The sequence below is a fragment of the Scyliorhinus canicula genome, chromosome 13 (genome assembly GCF_902713615.1).
Source record: "Scyliorhinus canicula chromosome 13, sScyCan1.1, whole genome shotgun sequence".
Lineage (NCBI taxonomy): Eukaryota > Metazoa > Chordata > Chondrichthyes > Carcharhiniformes > Scyliorhinidae > Scyliorhinus > Scyliorhinus canicula.
This window is the reverse complement of record NC_052158.1, coordinates 159510591-159529367: the sequence shown is the minus strand read 5'-3', so window position 1 is coordinate 159529367 and position 18777 is coordinate 159510591. Positions and strand designations below refer to the sequence as shown.

The 18777-nt window shown below is 45.5% G+C and overlaps 1 protein-coding gene across 2 annotated transcripts in view; it reads left to right on the top strand.

The window, feature by feature from the left end:
• Positions 1–18777, top strand: part of abcf3 (ATP-binding cassette, sub-family F (GCN20), member 3) — a 111251-nt gene that overhangs the window by 12395 nt on the left and 80079 nt on the right. For both annotated transcript variants that reach the window (XM_038815901.1, XM_038815900.1), the window contains 3 exons: positions 4755–4831; positions 8812–8867; positions 11503–11600. In XM_038815901.1, coding sequence (XP_038671829.1) covers positions 4755–4831; positions 8812–8867; positions 11503–11600 — 231 coding nt within the window. The remainder of the gene's footprint in view (positions 1–4754; positions 4832–8811; positions 8868–11502; positions 11601–18777) is intronic.

The window sequence follows — 18777 nt, the reverse complement described above, 5'->3', positions numbered from 1 at the left end:
CCACTATCCAGAAGACCATAGAATTCCTAAAGCACAAAAGGCGGCCATTCAGCCCATCGAGTCTGCACCGACCCACTGAAAGAGCACCCTACCTAGCCCAACTCCCCTACCTTCCCCCTGTGACCCCACCTAACCTACACACCCTTGGACACTAAAGGGCAATTTAGCACGGTCAATCCACATAACCTGCACATCTTTGGACAGTATTTTGCTTTTATAGGGAGTCTGGTAAACTTTCGTTGCACACTCTCTACAGCAATAATATCCCTTTCTTGGGGAAGGGAACCAAAACTGCAGGTGCAGTTTGGACTTTGGTTTATTGTCATGTGTACCGAGGTACAGTGAAAAGTATTGTCTTTCGTACAGTTCAGACAGATCATTCCATACATGAAAAACATAGGACATACGATAAATACACAATGTAAATACATAGACACAGATATCGGGTGAAGCATATGGAGTGTAGAGAAGATGTGCTGACAGATCAGTTCAGTCCATAGGAGGGTCATTCAGGAGTCTGGTAACAGCAGCAAAGAAGCTATTTTTGAACCTTTTAGTGCGTGTTCCCGGACTTTTGTATCTTCTGCCCGATGGAACAGATTGGAAGAGAGAATAACTCGGGTGGGTTATTCGCTTTTCCAAGGCAGCAAGAGGTGTAGACAGTCAATGGATGGGAGGCGGGTTCGCGTGATGGACTGGGCTGTGTTCGCGACTCTCTCCATTTTCTAACGGTCCTGGGCCGAGCAGTTGCCATATCAGGCAGTGATGCAGCCAAATTGGATGCTTTCTATGGTGCATCTGTAAAAATTGGTAAGGGTCAATGTGGACATGCAGAATTTCCTTAGTTTCCTGAAAAATTATAGGTACTGTTGTGCTTTCTTGGTCATAGCGGCCTCCCTCCTGCTCCGCCTCCCTCCTGCTCCGCCTCCTTACTGCTCCGCCTCCCTCCTGCTCCGCCTCCCTCCTGCTCCGCCTCCCTCCTGCTCCGCCTCCCTCCCGCTCTCTGCCCCGCTCTCTGCCCCGCTCTCTGCCCCGCTCTCTGCCCCGCTCTCTGCCCCGCTCTCTGCCCCGCTCTCTGCCCCGCTCTCTGCCCCGCTCTCTGCCCCGCTCTCTGCCCCGCTCTCTGCCCCGCTCTCTGCCCCGCTCTCTGCCCCGCTCTCTGCCCCGCTCTCTGCCCCCCTCTCTGCCCCGCTCTCTGCCCCCTCTCTGCCCCCCTCTCTGCCCCCCTCTCTGCCCCCCTCTCTGCCCCCCTCTCTGCCCCCCTCTCTGCCCCCCTCTCTGCCCCCCTCTCTGCCCCCCTCTCTGCCCCCCTCTCTGCCCCCCTCTCTCTCTCCTCCCTCCTCCCTCTCTCTCTCCTCGCTCTCTCTCTCCTCCCTCTCTCTCTCCTCCCTCTCTCTCTCCTCCCTCTCTCTCTTCTCCCTCTCTCTCTCCTCCCTCTCTCTCTCCTCCCTCTCTCTCTCCTCCCTCTCTCTCTCCTCTCTGTCACTCTCTCCTCTCTGTCACTCTCTCCTCCCTCTCACTCTCTCCTCCCTCTCACTCTCTCCTCCCTCTCACTCTCTCCTCCCTCTCTCTCTCTCTCCTCCCTCTCTCTCTCTCTCCTCCCTCTCTCTCTCTCTCTCCTCCCTCTCTCTCTCTCTCTCCTCCCTCTCTCTCTCTCTCTAGGGGCTGTTTAGCTCACAGGGCTAATCGCTGGCTTTGAAAGCAGACCAAGGCAAGCCAGCAGCACGGTTCAATTCCCGTAACAGCCTCCCCGAACAAACGCCGGAATGTGGCGACTAGGGGCTTTTCACAGTAACTTCATTGAAGCCTACTCGTGACAATAAGCGATTTTCATTCATTTTTCATTTTCTCTCTCTCCTCCCTCTCTCTCTCTCTCTCCTCCCTCTCTCTCTCCTCCCTCTCTCTCTCTCTCTCTCTCTCTCCTCTCTCTCTCTCCCTCTCTCTCTCTCCTCCTCTCTCTCTCTCTCTCTCCTCCTCCCTTCTCTCTCTCTTCCCTCCTCTCTCTCTCTCTCTCTCTCCTCCCTCCTCTCTCTCTCTCTCCTCCCTCCCTCTCTCTCTCTCCTCTCCTCTCTCTCTCCTCTCTCCTCTCTCTCTCCTCTCTCTCTCTTCCTCCTCGCTCTCTCTCTCCTCCCTCTCCTCTCTCTCTCTCTCTCCCTCTCCTCTCCTCTCTCTCTCTCTCCTCTCTCTCTCTCTCCTCTCTCTCCTCTCCCTCTCTCTCCTCTCTCCTCCCTCTCTCTCCTCTCTCCTCCCTCTCTCCTCTCATCTCTCTCCTTCCCCCTCTCTCCTCCATCTCTCTCTCTCTCTCTCATCCTCTCTCTCTCCTCTCTCTCTCTCTCTCTCCTCCCTCTCTCTCTCTCTCCTCCCTCTCTCTCTCTTTCCTCCCTCTCTCCAAACCCCTCCCACTGATCTGGGCGGCACAGTAGCACAGTGGTTAGCACTGTTGCTTCACAGCAGAGATAAATATACCATGCTTTAATAAAGCCAAAATAAAATGTACATTAAAAACACACTTTTTATGGTGTTGGAAGATAAAACAAAGCCCACAAAATAGGCCCATTTGTAATACTTTTGATCTAATTAAGTTGCTTCACAGCACCAGTGCCCCAGGTTCGATTCCCGGCCTGGGTGACTGTCTGTGCGGAGTCTGCACGTTCTGCCCTGTCGTCGTGGGTTTCCTCCGGGTGCTCCGGCTTCCTCCCACAGTCCCAAAAGGCACGCTGTTAGATGAATTGGACATTCTGAATTCTCCCTCAGTGTACCGGAATGTGGCGACTAGGGCCTTTCCACAGTACCTTCATTGTAGTGTTAATGTTAGCCTACTTGTGACAATAATATAGATTATTGTTATTAAATAATGAGGTGACATGTGCTACCTTCCAATCTGCAGGAACCATTCCTGAAGCTATTGAATTTTGGAAGATGACCAATGTTTCCACTATCTCCAGAGCTACCTCTTTCAACACTCTGTAATGTAGATCACCAACTCCTGGGACTTATCAATTTTCGGTCCATTAATTTCTCCAGTACTTACTCATACAAATTTCCTTCAATTCCTCATTCTCCCTGATCCCTTAGATCTCTAATACTGGGAGATTTTTTTGTGTCTTCCTCGTTGAAGACAGACACGTAGCTTCTCTTCCATTTCTCTGATCCCCATTATAGATTCTCCTGACTCTGCCTGGAACGCACTCGCATTTGTCTTCACCAAGCCTTTACATTTAATGTACCAGGAGAAGCTTTTACAGGGCGTTTTACAAGACGTTTTTATGTATTTTGCTAGTTTACATTCCTATTCCATTCTCCCCTTTATCAGTTTTCTCTCCTCCCTCTCTCTCTCCTCCCTCTCTCCCTCCCTCTCTCCTCCTCCTCCTCCCTCTCTCCCTCCCTCTCTCCCTCCCTCTCTCCCTCCCTCTCTCCCTCCCTCTCTCCCTCCCTCTCTCCCTCCCTCTCTCCCTCCCTCTCTCCCTCCCTCTCTCCCTCCCTCCTCTCCCTCCCTCTCTCCCTCCCTCTCTCCCTCCCTCTCTCCCTCCCTCTCTCCCTCCCTCTCTCCCTCCCTCTCTCCCTCCCTCTCTCCCTCCCTCTCTCCCTCCCTCTCTCCCTCCCTCTCTCCCTCCCTCTCTCCCTCCCTCTCTCCCTCCCTCTCTCCCTCCCTCTCTCCCTCCCTCTCTCCCTCCCTCTCTCCCTCCCTCTCTCCCTCCCTCCCTCTCTCCCTCCCTCTCTCCCTCCCTCTCTCCCTCCCTCCTCCCTCCCTCCCTCCCTCCCTCCCTCCCTCCCTCTCTCCCTCCCTCCCTCCCTCTCTCCCTCCCTCCCTCCCTCTCTCCCTCCCTCTCTCCCTCCCTCTCTCCCTCCCTCCCTCCCTCTCTCCCTCCCTCTCTCCTCCCTCTCTCCCTCCCTCTCTCCTCCCTCTCTATCTCTCTCCTCCCTCTCTCTCTCTCTCCTCCCTCTCTCTCTCCTCCCTCTCTCTCTCCCTCCCTCTCTCTCTCTCTCTCAGTGGCTGGTTTAGCATCGCTGGCTTTTAAAGCAGACCAAGGCAGGCCAGCAGCACGGTTCAATTCCCGTACCAGCCTCCAGGCGCCGGAATGTGGCGACTAGGGGCTTTTCACAGTAACTTCATTGAAGCCTATTTGTGACAATAAGCAATTTTCATTTCATTTTCATTTCATTTCATTTCTTGGTCCTCCTTTACTGGTCCAGTGATAATAGCACCACCTCCACCGAGGTAAACGCGGTGAAGTAATAAGGAAAGCAAAATACTGTGGACGCTGAAAATCTGAAATAAAAACAGAAAATGTTGAATAAACAGCTGGTCCGGAAGCATATGTGGAGAGGGAACAGAGTTAACGTTTCGAGTCCTTATGACCCTTCTATAGAACAGTAATAGTAATCTTTGCCCCAGCAACGCTGTCTTATCCTTTCTGAACAACGAGAGAATGACTGCCATGAAATCCCAGTTTGGCCACATGACCAGAGAGATTAAGAATGAAAGTCTTAGAAGCTCACAGATTGAGCTAAGGGTGAAGTGGGAATTCACAACAAATGGGTCTCTCTAATATGTGCAACTATGCTATGTGCAACTTCGAATTCCTCTGATGGTCCATTTATAGTTTTGTGCAAGCATGATGATTCATCATAATGTTTTGAAACTGTACATGCTTGTGTGTGAACAGTTCAGGTCAATGGTGTATTATCTCTACCCTCCGTGCCCCATCACCCCAGTTTCACAGCTAACGTAACTCTTTGTTTTCACTTGGCAGCAATACATCCAACTCATCAAAATCAAATGTGCTGCTGAAAACTCCTATACAGCTCTCGAAGATGACTGGCCACTCTGGTGAGCAATATATTTGAGTGCTCTAACTTCTTGCCTTTTGTGGAATTTGTATTATTTGAGCCATCTTTCTAAATCACCAATTTCTCTAATTGTTTCCTTCCTTTACACGATCTCAGTACTGCTCCCCTCCCCGAGCTTCCTCCTTTCCTGCAAATCTCAATTTGATTGTTGCTAAGATGTGGTTTACAGATTTCAGGATAGCCGTTGTTATCTTAACCATGTGACCGTTCTTTCTGAGCAATCTTAAATTATGGAGGGTCATCAGGCTGTTCTGTTGCTAGAACATCAAAAATAAACCTGATCCCATCTTCAATCCCAAGTCCATGCATGGACTCCCCAGTAATGTTTGTTGATTGTTTTCCAACTCTGGCTGCAGAAGCCATTTGTCAAACCCAGTTGCTGCCATGCAGGAGATCAGCTGACCCAACAAACCTGGGGCCTTTCTCAAATGGGTCATTTCCAAACAACCCAAATCATTTATTGTTAACTCCAAAATGAAATCTATTATGTTATCTATGATGTGTTATCGACAGTAGCACAGTGATTAGCACTGTAGCTTCACAGCACCAGGGTCCCAGGTTCGATTTCCGACTTGGGCCACTGTGTGCGGAGTCTGCACATTCTCCCGGTGCCTGCATGGGTTTCCTCCTGGTGCTCCGGTTTCCTCCGCAATTCCCGAAAGACGTGCTGTTAGGTGATTTGGAATTCTGAATTCTTCCTCTGTCTACCTGAACATGTGCTGGAATGTGGCGACTAGGGGCTTTTCACAGTAACATCCTTGCAGCATTAATGTAAGCCTACTTGTGATAATAAAGATTATTGCACAGTTGCTTCACAGCTCCTGGGTCCCAGGTTCGATTCCCAGCTTGGGTCACTGTCTCTGCGGAGTCTGCACATTCTCCCCGTTACTGCGTGGGTTTCCTCCGAGTGCTCTGGTTTCCTCCCACAGTCCAAAGATGTGCAGGTTAGGTGGATTGGCTATGCTAAATTGCCCTTGGTGTCCAAAAAGGTGAGGTGGGGTTACTGGGTTACGGGGATAGGTTGGAGCTTTGGGCTTAAGTGGGGGTGCTCTTTCCAAGGACCAATGCAGACTCGATGGGCCGAATGGCTTCCTTCTGCACTGTAAATTCTAAGATCCTATGAGACCAAGATGTTGCTCATATGTATTTGTTCAATTGGAGTTAAATCATCTTATTTCTTCCATGGGAGGTTTCACAAGAGATGCACAGCTGCAATGATGCTATCAAGTCACTCTTGTTATTTGGCAGAATGTTACAATCGAGAAGGGAGGAGTGCACCGTCTGTCTCTGGTTCCACTACTTGACCTATCCATCAGACTTGTCAAGTTATTAACATACAGCATTATGTATGAAAACATAACAGTTACTCATTTTAAATACTCGCATTCATTCTCGCACTCCAAAAAAAAAAAAATTGAGGAATTCTGTCCCAAACGCTTAAGAGTCAATGGTTCAAGGGAAAAGGATGGTGTCCGGGTCTGAGAGTTGGTGTCTCAGCTCTGCTCTGGGAAGCAATTGATGACTGTTACACTACTTTCCAGCCAGACTTTGCGGCATATTTGAAGCCAGTCGAGTTCAGAACATAGTGGCTACAGAGTAACTTCCAATCACTTTTAACTTTCAACTGAGTCTGACACTTCAGAAGCTGTTGCCTTCTTTACCCAAGAAACAGATCCTTCTTGTTTCCTCCTCTCTCTTTCCCCCCCCCCCAAAAAAAAAGCAAAGCCAGCATGCCAGCTTTCAAACCGTTTTCTAGGTATTGTCTTTTTCAAAGCCATGATGTGGAGATGCCGACATTAGACTGGATTGGGCACAGTAAGAAGTCTTACAACACCAGGTTAAAGTCCAACAGGTTTGTTTGGAATCACTAGCTTTCGGAGTGCAGCTCCTTCATCGGGTGAGTGAAGAAGTGGGTTCCACAAACACATTTCCAGACAAAGTCAATGATGCAAGATGATCAAACAAACATGTGGGACTTTAACCTGGTGTTGTAAGACTTCTTACAGTTTTCAAAGCTATAAACCTTCATGTGACCGTTTTGTTAACAGTCCACCAAATCAATAGGTTTCCAACTTCTTTAAAACTGCTTAATTACCTTTTCTTGTAAAATGCTGTCTTTTCCAGGATCAATAACAAGAGTCCTTGCATTAATCCTTTAAGGAACCGTGTCTTTTCAAAACAAATTCTTCCAGAATGTTCTCAGTCCTTGAAGATGAAACATGTTCTGTGATTGAAGCATTTCTATCGCGTCATGTATGGGAAGTCACATCTGTGGGTTGACCAGGAGAGGTTGATATGGTTCCTGACCTCTCCTCTTGAGTGTCCACTTGTTGTACCCTTTGCAGCACAAGTCACTGGGAAACAATCAGGAGCAGGGTTCCTGCTTGATCTTTTTTTTATCCAATAGAAGAGAGCGAGAGATGGAAATAGCAGGGAAATAATAATGTTAATGTTTAGAAAGCTCTGGTCAGACGTCAACTGGAATATTTCACCCAGTTCTGGTCACCGCTCTGTAGGCCCAGTGTACCTGCCAGTTTGAGGATCCCCACCACTGCTTTGGCTGATTTTGGTTCATAGCACAAAAGGGGGTTTAAACTCAGGATCCATAGAGTCCGTAGGCCTCAGCTCCACATTAGGACATGTGCATTCTAACTGAGAAATGGGACTTTCAGCTTGTACTTTTAGTAAAGGCTATTACCTTAACTGCCCAACTCTACTCCACTGGACGTTGTTTAAAAAAGCAAAACTCTAGCAGTTTCTGGGTGTCGAGCTCAAAACTTAATCATTTATAGAGTTTGAGCCATTTCAGATGGAGGCCATTTGGCCAGTTGGTCCCATTTCTCCCACTCTATTCCCATAGTCTTGCAAATTAATTTCCCTCCAGTTCCTATCCAGTTTCCTTTTGAAATCATTGATCACCTCTACTTCCACCAGCCTTATGCTTTCACCAGCACTTGCTGCATTTTTAAAAATAGATTCTTCATCCCTCTGTATCTCTTCCCAAAACTTTAAACTCTGTCCCCTCGTCCTTGTACCATGAGCTAATGGTAACAGCTTTTCTGTGTCTACATTATCCAAACCTTTAATAATCTTGGCCACCTCTATTATATCTCCCCTCAATCTCCTTTGCTCCAAGTAGAACAACCCCTACCGTGTCCAACCTAATCTTGTCGCTGAAATCTCCTAGCCCTGGAACCATTCTGGGAAATCTCCTGTACATCCTCTCAAGGATCCTGTCATATTTCCTAAAGTGTGGTGATTCACAGTAACTTCATTAAATTAGAACTGGATGAAATATTCTGCGGTCTGACCAGAGCTTCATAAATACTCTGCACAACCTCTCCGTTATTTCCCTGCAATTCTTCCTTTACTATTTGAGGCCTATAGAATACCTCCAGCAGCATGACCATACTTTTCTGGCTTCTCCGCTGTAACCAAATGCATTCTGTTCTTATCCCCTCAAGGACATCCTCTCTATCCAACACCACACAATGTCCTTGCAAATCAGCATTGCAACCCAACTCCCTTTTTTTCCTTCCTTATCTTTTCTGAACACTGCATTTTTCAATATGAAACATCCAGTCCTTACCGTTTTAAAGCCATATTTCCATTGTCGCTGCATCATATTCCCACATGGCTATTTCTGCTTGCAGCACACCAAAACTACTCATGGCATTTTGCACGCTTACTTTTCTACATTCTAAACCTATCTAGTGGTTGTTTCTTTATTATGTGCAGCTTTGTAGAAAACAAAAGAAGTGATGTCTGATTACAATGAAGGCCAAACAGAGAGCTGTCACCAACCCCAACAAAACTGTCTCACTTATTGGCAAAGTGTACTTGTGTGCACAATTGAGCAAAACTGAAATTGCACGGTGTCACACTTCTCAATTTGTGTGGTGAGCTCACAGGAAAATAATGAACTAATGTTTCTTGTTTTTTTTGATATGCTGGATGCAGATTACAAGACTGAAGACGTCAAAGGAATCTGGATGATGAGAAGGGATTTGGGCACAGTGAGTGAAACATTTATTAAAAGTAGATAGACTACCTTCTAAGTTAATATACCTTAAGTAGATTACTGCCTTTGAGAGTAAGCAAGTGAAAGTCAAAGCTGTATTGACATTCTGAATCCTGCAGTCAATATTTGGAGAATGAGTCTTTCAATGCATTGAGTATACAATGACACTCCAGGAAAGCTATTAGAACTGCTGATCAGTTTTATACATGTTAATGACCTGGACTTCAGTGTACAGGGCCTAACTTCAAAGTTTTCAAACTCGAATACAGTAACAAGGAGGAGGACAGTAACAACTCTCAGTGGGACTGTAGAAATGGACAGACACATAGCAGATGCAACCTAATGTAGAGAAGCATAAACAGATACATATTGGAAGAATAAGGTGAGTGAAATATAAAACTAAATGTAAAAATACAAACCAAGTGGTACAATCACACTATGTTCAGAACCTGAGGATATATATGCACAATTTTTGAAGGTGGCAGGGCGTGTTGAGAAGACTGTTAAAGCAGATGCGATTCTTGACTTGAGCAGGTGCATAGAGCACAAAAACAAGGAAGTTGTGCTCGATCTCCACTGAAATATAGTTCAATTGTGCTCACCTCATTTAAGAAAAATGTCAAGGCTTTGGAGTGGATGCAGAAGCTGTTTTCCCGCATGGTAACCAGGATCAAGGATTACAGTTATGTGGAGAGACTGGCACAGTTATGTAGAGAGACTGGCACAGTTATGTGGAGAGTCTGGCACAGTTATGTGGAGAGACTGGCACAGTTATGTGGAGAGACTGGTACAGTTATGTGGAGAGACTGGCACAGTTATGTGGAGACTGGCACAGTTATGTGGAGAGACTGGCACAGTTATGTGGAGACTGGCACAGTTATGTGGAGAGTCTGGCACAGTTATGTGGAGAGTCTGGCACAGTTATGTGGCGAGACTGGCACAGTTATGTGGAGAGACTGGCACAGTTATGTGGCGAGACTGGCACAGTTATGTGGAGAGTCTGGCACAGTTATGTGGAGAGACTGGCACAGTTATGTGGAGAGACTGGCACAGTTATGTGGAGAGACTGGTACAGTTATGTAGAGAGACTGGTACAGTTATGTGGAGAGACAAGATAATTCTCCTTGGAGCAAAAAGGAAATATTGTGCAATAGTATTGAAGACGTCCTCCGGAACGTGCCGTGCCCCGAGCCAAGCTGTTCGAGTCCAGCTACAATACTGGCATCTCCGCAGCAATTTGGAAAATTGTGTCACTCAGCACCTGGTCACATTACAGCTTTGATTCAGACATGGACAGAAGAGCTGAATGCCTTTACATCAAGGCAGCATTTGACCAAGTGTGGCATCAGGGAGCCCTAGCTAAATTGGAGTCAATGGGAATCGGGGAGAAAACTCTCCGCTGGTTGGAGTCATATCCGGCACAAAGGAAGATGGTTGTGGTGGTTGGTGGTCAATCGTTTCCACTTCAGGACATCACTGCAGAAGCTCCTCAAGGTAGTGTCCTCAACACAACCATCTTCAGCTGCTTCATCAATAACCTCCCTTCCATCATAAGGTTAGAAGTGAGCATGTTCGCTGATGATTGCAGAATGTTCACCATTTGTAATGACTCAGATACTGAATCAGTTCATGCCCAAATGCAGCAAGACCTGGACAATATCCAGGTTTGGGCTGGCAAGTGAGAAATAAAGTTGGTGCCACATAAGTGCCAGGCAATAACTCTCGCCACTTGATGTTCAACGACATTACCATATATGAATCCCCACTATCAACATTCTGGGGGTTACCATTGACCAGAAACATAACTTGGACAAGTCATATAAATACTGTGGCTACAAGAGCAGGTCAGAGGCTAGGAATCCTGATATAGATTGTAAATGGTTGAAGCCCCAGCACTGAACCCTGTGGCACCCTGTGTTACAGCTTGCCAATCCGCAAAAGACTCATTTATCCCCTAATCTCTGCTTCTTGTTAGCTAACCAATCCTTTATCCGTGGTAACAAGGTTATCTCCTACGTTGTGTTCTGTTATCTTATGCAGCGTATTCTCAAATAACTTTTTGAATTCTAAGTTCCCCTTTATTCGCCGTGCCTGCTACTTTCTCAAAGAACTCTAACAAAATAATTAAACGCCATTTCCCTTTCACAAAGTTGCCCCTCTGATTCTGCCTGATACATCCTGCTCTAATCTCCTTAATGATGGATTCTAGCTTGTACTGAGTTATCCCATCTAAGTTGAGTGCTTCAGTTGGCCTCAGGGTTATGGTGGAAAAATTCCAGTCAAGATTCTTGCTTGCTCTCCTCGTTGACACTTTCCACTGGGATGAACAAATGAAGACACTTGCTGACATGATTGAGTTGTCCTGTCCCACCCCATCTTCGTAAAACACCCTGTCAGTGTCCAGTGCCCAAGAGTACTACATAGAAAATGGCTACTTGCTTGAGGGTTAAATGCAGTTATGTATCCAGGAGAAGAGATCTACAAGGAAGGAAACTTTGGCGTTAGGAGGAGGATAGTTGGGGAGGAATAAAGCATTCAGGTTACCCCGGTTTCAGATGTAACATAACTGGAGAAGAATATCTAAAGCCAACAATTTCACTTCGTCCTATTTTCACATTGTGTGATTTCAGACCGTCGATGCTAAGAAGCTGGAAAAAGCTGAAGCCCGGTTAAAAGCAAAGCAAGAAAAGAGGACAGAGAAGAGCTCACAGAAGACAGCAAGTCCTTTGTAAGTACGGGAGTTTTTGAGTGTTCTTGTTCGCTGGAGTTAAGGAAATAGGCCATGTGGAAAGCAGAGTTTTGCTGCTAATATTGAGTATATATGAGGCAGTAAAAGAGAATTTTAATATCCTGAAGTTCTTCAACCTTGAAAAAGTTGTCTCTGTTTTCTGCTTATTAAATGCTGTTCAACCAGACCGAACTTCAGCTCTGGAAAATACTCAACCTAAAACATAACTGACTATTGTTCTAAAATCATAGGAACTGGGGAAGCAAATCAGTCCTCAAGCCTGTCTACCATTCAGTAACGACATGACTATTTTGTACCTTAGCTCCATTTACCTACCTTTTTTGCATATTCCCTGAATCCCTTAGTCAATGAAAATTATTCTGTATGACTCAAAGTTTGAATTGAAATGAAAAATGAAATGAAAATCGCTTATTGTCACAAGTAGGCTTCAAATGAAGTTACTTTGAAAAACCCCTAGTCGCCTGTTCGGGGAGGCTGGTACGGGAATTGAACCGTGCTGCTGGCCTGCCTTGGTCTGCTTTAAAAGCCAGCTCTTTAGCCCTGTGCTAATTGACCCATAATCCACATCCTTTTGGGAAAGCGTTCTAGCTATCCATCATCCTTTGTGTGAAAAAATGCTCCTGATTTCACTCCTGGATGGCCAAATTCCAATTGTAAGGTTGTGTTCTCTTGTTCTGGATTCCCACTTCAGAGGAAATAGATTCACTGCATTTATCCTATTTAATCCCTTTCATTTCAAATATCAGGATTTAGATTTTCCTTCAGCCATAAACTAAAGTGAATACAGGTCAAATTTACACTCTGATTAAAAATATTCCCTCTGTTCATTTCCAAAAGTCCTAGCTCTAATTTTAAACTATGCTCCCGAGTCCAATACTCCCCAGCCAGCAGAAATGTTTCTCTTATCTGTTCCCTTTCAAATTTGAAAAACTTTGACCAAATTACTATTATTCTTGTAGATCCCGGGGAATACAATCCCAGTTTGGGGAATCTCTCCTCATTATGTAACTCTTGGAATCCAGGTTTAATTCTGGTAATTCAGCACTGGATTTCCATAAGGCATTCGACAAGGTGCCGCACAAAAGGCGGCTGCATAATATAAGGGTGCACGGCATTACGGGTAATGTATTAGCATGGATAGAAGATTGGTTAACTAACAGAAAGCAAAGAGTGGGGATAAATGTTTTTTTTTTCTGGTTGGCGATCAGTTTTTCAGGGATCAGTTTTGGAACCGCAATTGTTTACATTTTATATAGATGATCTGGAGTTGGGAACCAAGTGTAAAACCAAGTGTCAAAGTTTGCAGATGACACTAAGATGACTGGTGGGGGAAAGTGTGCAGAGGACACTGAAAATCTGCAGAGGGATATAGGTAGTTTGGAATCTGTAAAAACAGTGATCCCATTTTACATGATGCTGTCCCACATGGCCATTGCATCTGAATTCTTTACCAACTGAATTGTTTTTAATGTGCAGTGATTGCAGTTAAGCAAAGTGTGGTCAAATAGGCCCAAGTGCCTTTTCATCTGGACCAATCTTGTCATGTAATGCTCCCCCACCACCTCCACTGTACATTGCATTAAGTTTCTCAATATATGCCTCAAACACAACCCTGAACATAAGAACATAAGAACTAGGAGCAGGCGTAGGCCATCTGGACCCTCGAGCCTGCTCCGCCATTCAATTAGATCATGGCTGATCTTTTGTGGACTCAGCTCCACTTTCCGGCCCGAACACCATAACCCTTAATCCCTTTATTCTTCAAAAAACTATCTATCTTTACCTTAAAAACATGTAATGAAGGAGTCTCAACTGCTTCACTGGGCAAGGAATTCCATAGATTCACAACCCTTTGGGTGAAGAAGTTCCTCCTAAACTCAGTCCTAAATCTACTTCCCCTTATTTTGAGGCTATGTCCCCTAGTTTTGCTGTCACCCACCAGTGGAAACAACCTGCCCACATCTATCCTATCTATTCCCTTCATAATTTTAAATGTTTCTATAAGATCCCCCCTCATCCTTCTAAATTCCAACGAGTACAGTCCCAGTCTACTCAACCTCTCCTCATAATCCAACTCCTTCAGCTCTGGGATTAACCTAGTGAATCTCCTCTGCACACCCTCCCGCGCCAGTACGTCCTTTCTCAAGTAAGGAGACCAAAATGAACACAATACTCCAGGTGTGGCCGCACTAACACCTTATACAATTGCAACATAATCTCCCTAGTCTTAAACTCCATCCCTCTAGCAATGAAGGACAAAATTCCATTTGCCTTCTTAATCACCTGTTGCACTTGTAAACCAACCTTCTGTGACTCATGCACTCGCACACCCAAATCTCTCTGAACAGCGGCATGCTTTAATATTTTATCGTTTAAATAATCCTGTTTGCTGTTATTCCTACCAAAATGGATAACCTCACATTTGTCAACATTGTATTCCATCTGCCAGACCCTAGCCCATTCACTTAACCTATCCAAATCCCTCTGCAGACTTCCAGTATCCTCTGCACTTTTCGCTTTACCACTCATCTTAGTGTCATCTGCAAACTTGGACACATTGCCCTTGGTCCCCAACTCCAAATCATCTATGAAGCATTGCAAACAAATTGTATAGAAGTGTTACTGCAGGCCCAACTGTCTGGTGCTATTGATCTGTGTCGCAGGTCCTGTCAAGTGCCAGTTCTCAATGTTTCAATCACTTATTTCAGCCCTGCTGTTGCGGGAAAGCAGCAAGCAAGAACAGGCACTGCAGGCACTGAAAGGGAAAGTTGACTTTGTGTCAGCTCCAGCTTGTGCTTATTCACCTGTCAAAGCGTAACGTTGGTGCAGTGGTTTGAGGAAGTGCGCAGCACAGGGAATATAATGCATTTTAAAAAAAAATTGTTTTCTCACCAAAAATAAATAAACCATGGCCTTATTTCAGCTCCTTGAAGCACGTGTTCCGCCTCTTTGAATCACCCAGCAGGACTCTCAATTGTGCTGTGTCTGCTTCCCATTCCCATTGTTGCTGGCAGGCAGCCTGGCTCCACTGTTCCAAAAAGGAGCAGTGGAACATTTTGGTCAGGAGCCTTGCCTGTGATACTGGGTATGGCGAAGGATCTGGAATTCTCCTGAACTGATTGAAGGACTTGTAAGACATGATGTTCTACTTCACTGGCTCTCAATCATCTGTGGAAAGTCAGTTTTTCTTGTGAAGCTTCCATTTGGTATTGAAAATGAATGCATAGGTGGTTGTATTTGCTTTGTGCATCTTTACATTGTAGGCAGCTCCTTTATGTTGATTGAAAATGCCACCTTGTTTTCAAGTGATATATATTATATATTTCTCAAAGATTTGAATGCTAAAAATGTGTAGTCTGCCATATAGCGCTTCATTTTCCTCTCAAGACGGACTGCTCAAGTGAGTTTCTTCCCTCAAAACTGTCAAATCACATTGGGTTAATGGATAAACTTCAAAGACTCCTTTGAAGTGTGGTTTCTTCTGGAACTGCTGGCTTTGATGTGGCTTCTGAGCTGACACTTTCCGAGCTTTCTTGCACGAGATGTTGGATAAACATTCCTGTTCGAAGATGTTGATGTTTCTTTTTGTTCTTTAGTTTAAACGAGTAAGATTGTTGGTTACTTATGGCGCCAAATTTTGGGATTATTTCTGGGGCACCAGGAAGTTCAAGACTTGCCTGTGTTGCTGGCTCTTTGAACTTTTCAACATAGGGTGGTTGTTCCATTAATCAGAGCTGGGATCAGCTGCAAATCTCCAAGATGAAAGGAAGATGTGGTAAATGTGTGTTACTGATCTAAACATTCTTCTATTCCTCACTAATAATCGAAAGTGAATATATAGTACTCCCTGTGGCTCAGTGTTTGTATGCGTTGCCTGATGTAATACTGAGCCATGCAGTCCAAATTAGACACCCTGTGCTGTTTGACATCAGGTTTTTGCCAGACATTTTCTCATGGTCAGCACCAGCAGTCATTCACATCCCATGAGTCAAATTGTGAAATTTCGCTAATACAGTAACTGCTGATATAATATTACCCAGTGGTAGAAGAGACACCCTTGATACTGTCATTACCTCGCTGAATTACCATGCACTCTCTGCTATTAGGTAGCAAAAGATAAATGTGAACACATCTCATAATTTAAACCTTGTAACTACAAATCGGCTTTATTAAAAGAGAGACAAGCTCCAGGCAGGGAAATTGGACAATCTGGAGTGAACAGTCTGACTGTACAGACCTTAATGTCCTTTACATACCTGTGCAAGCTGACTCCATGGCACAGGGTGAATGATGGATCTGTGTAGGAAGGGAAGCCAGTGCATGAAATGTTTGATATTGGTAAGAATGTTAGAAGGCAAGGGCGGTCACATGGAGCTCCACAATCGAAACACCGAAAAAAGGAGCAGGCAGAGGCCATTCAGCCCTTCGAGCTGTTCCGCATTCATTATGATCATGGATTATCATCCAACTCAGTAGACTAATCCTGCTTTCCCCCCATATATCTTTGATCCCCTTCCTCACAAGTGCTATATCTAAAAGATAAAGTCACCACCAAGCCAGGAGATCAACTCTGGTTCAATGAAGAGTGCAGGAGAGCATGCCAGGAGCAACATCAGGCATACGGGAAAATGAGGTGTCAACCTGGTGAAGCTACAACACAGGACTACTTGTGTGCCAAACAGCCTAAGCAGCAAGTAATAGACAGCACTAAGCAATTCCACAACAAACGCATCATATCTAAGTTCTGTAGTCCTGCCATATTCAGCTGTAAATGGTGGTGGACAATTAAACAACTCGCTGGAGGAGAAGGCTCCACAAATATCCCCATCCTCAATGATGGAGGAGCTCAGCACATATGTGCAAAAGACAAGGCTGAGGCATTCGCAACAATCTTCAGCCAGAAATGGCGAGTGGATGATCCATCTCGGTCTCCTCTGGAGGTTCCCAGCATCACAGATGTCAGTCTTCAGCCAAAACAATTCACTCCAGGTGAGATCAAGAAACGGCTGAAGGCACTGGATACTGCAAAGGCTATGGGCTCTGACAATATCCTGGCAATAGTACTGAAGACATGTGTTCCCGAACTTGCCGCACCCCTAGCAAAGCTGTTCCAGTACAGCTACGACACTGGCATCTACCCGGCAATGTGGAAAATTGGCCAGGTGTGTGCTGTACACAAGAAACAGGACAAATTCAACCCAGCCAATTACTGCCCTATCAGTCTACTCTCCATCATCAGCAGAGTGAAGGAAGGAATTATCAACAGTGCTATCAAGCGGCACTTACTCAGCAATAACCTGCTCCAGGACGCTCAGTTTGGGTTACTCAATTCCTGACCTCATTACAGCCTTGGTTCAAACATGGACAAAAGAGCTGAATGCCAGAGGTGAATTGAGAGTGACTATCCTTGACATCAAGGCAGCATTTGACTGAGTATGGCATCAAGGAGCCCTAGCTAAACTGGAGTCAATGGGAATCGGGGAGAAAACTCTCCACTGGTTGGAGTTATACCTGACACAAAGGAAGATGGTTGTGGTGTTTGGAGGTCAATCATCTCAGCTCCAGGTCATTATTGCAGGAGTTCTTCAGGGTACTGTCCTAGGCCCAACCATCTTCAGCTGTTTCATCAATGACCTCCCTTCCATCATAAAGTCAGAAGTGGGGATGTTTCCAGATGATTGTTCAATGTTTCAGCATCATTTGCGACTCCTCAGATAATGAAGCAGTCCATGTCTAAATGCAGCAAGACCTGGACAATATCCAGGCTTATGCTGATGAGTGGCAAGTTGCATTCGCGCCACACAAGTACCAGGCAATGACCATCTCCTACAAGAGAGGATCTAACCATCTCCCTTCATATTCAATGGTGCAATTGCTGAATCCCCCACAATGTACATCCAGGGGGTTAACCATTGATCAGAAACTGAACTGGATTACCCATCTTAATACAGTGGCTACCAAGGCAGGTCAAAGGCTAGGAATCCTACGGCAACTAACTCACCTCCTGACCCACCCAAAGCCTGTCCACCATCTGCAAGGCACAAGTCAGGAGTGTAATGGAATACTCTTGCTTGCCTGGATGAGTGCAGCTCCAACGACACTCAAGAAGCTCGACACCATCCAGGACAAAGCAGCCCGCTTGTTTGCTCCCCCTTCCACAAATATTCAAACCCTCCACTACCGGCGCACAGCAGCAGCCGTGTGTACCATCTACAAGATGCACTGTAGTAAGTCAACAAAGTTTCTTGGGCAGCACCTTCCAAACTCGTGACCACTACCATCTAGACGGACAAGAGCAGCAAATACCTGGGAACTCCACCAACCAGAGGTTCCCCTCCAAGTCACTCACCATCCTGGTTTGGAAATATATTGCCGTTCCTTCACTGTCGCTGGGGCAACATCCTGGAACTCCCTCCCTGACACCACAGTGGGTGTTCTACACCTCAAGCACTGCAGCGGTTCAAGAAGGATACTCACCACCACCTGATGGGCAATTAGGATGTGCAATAATTTCTGGCCTAACCAGCGATGCCCACATCCCGTAAATGAATCAGGAAAAAAAAATGACCCCAGCTGACCATAGGCTGCTTTCCTCTTTGAGGAAGAGAGCTAAATGGTGGCGATTGGGGAGGCGGTGGTGTTGAGGTATTGTTGTTGGACTAGTAAACCAGAGACCCAGAGTAATGCTCTGGGGATCCACGTTTGAATCCCGCAAATGCAGATGATGAAATTTGAATTGAATAAAAATCTGGAATTAAAAGTCTACCTTGAAACTATTGCCAGTTGTCGTTTAAAAACCCGTCTGGTTCACTAATGTCCAGGCTTACTGGTCTATAATTCCCTATTTTCTCTCTACCTTCCTTTCTAAATAGTGGGGCTACATTACCTACCCCATTACCTACCCTCCATCTGTAGGAACTGTCCCAGAGTCTATAGAATCTTAGACCACCAATGCATCCACTATTTCTCAGGCCACTTGAGTATCCTGGGACGTAGATCATCAGAGACCGGGGATTTATCAGCCTTCCACCAATCAATTTCCCTAACACCATTTCTCTACTAATATTGATCTCCTTCAATTCCTACCTCGCACTAAACCCTGTGTTCGTCAACATTTCAACTATCTTATTTGTGTCATTTGAGATGACAGAACCAA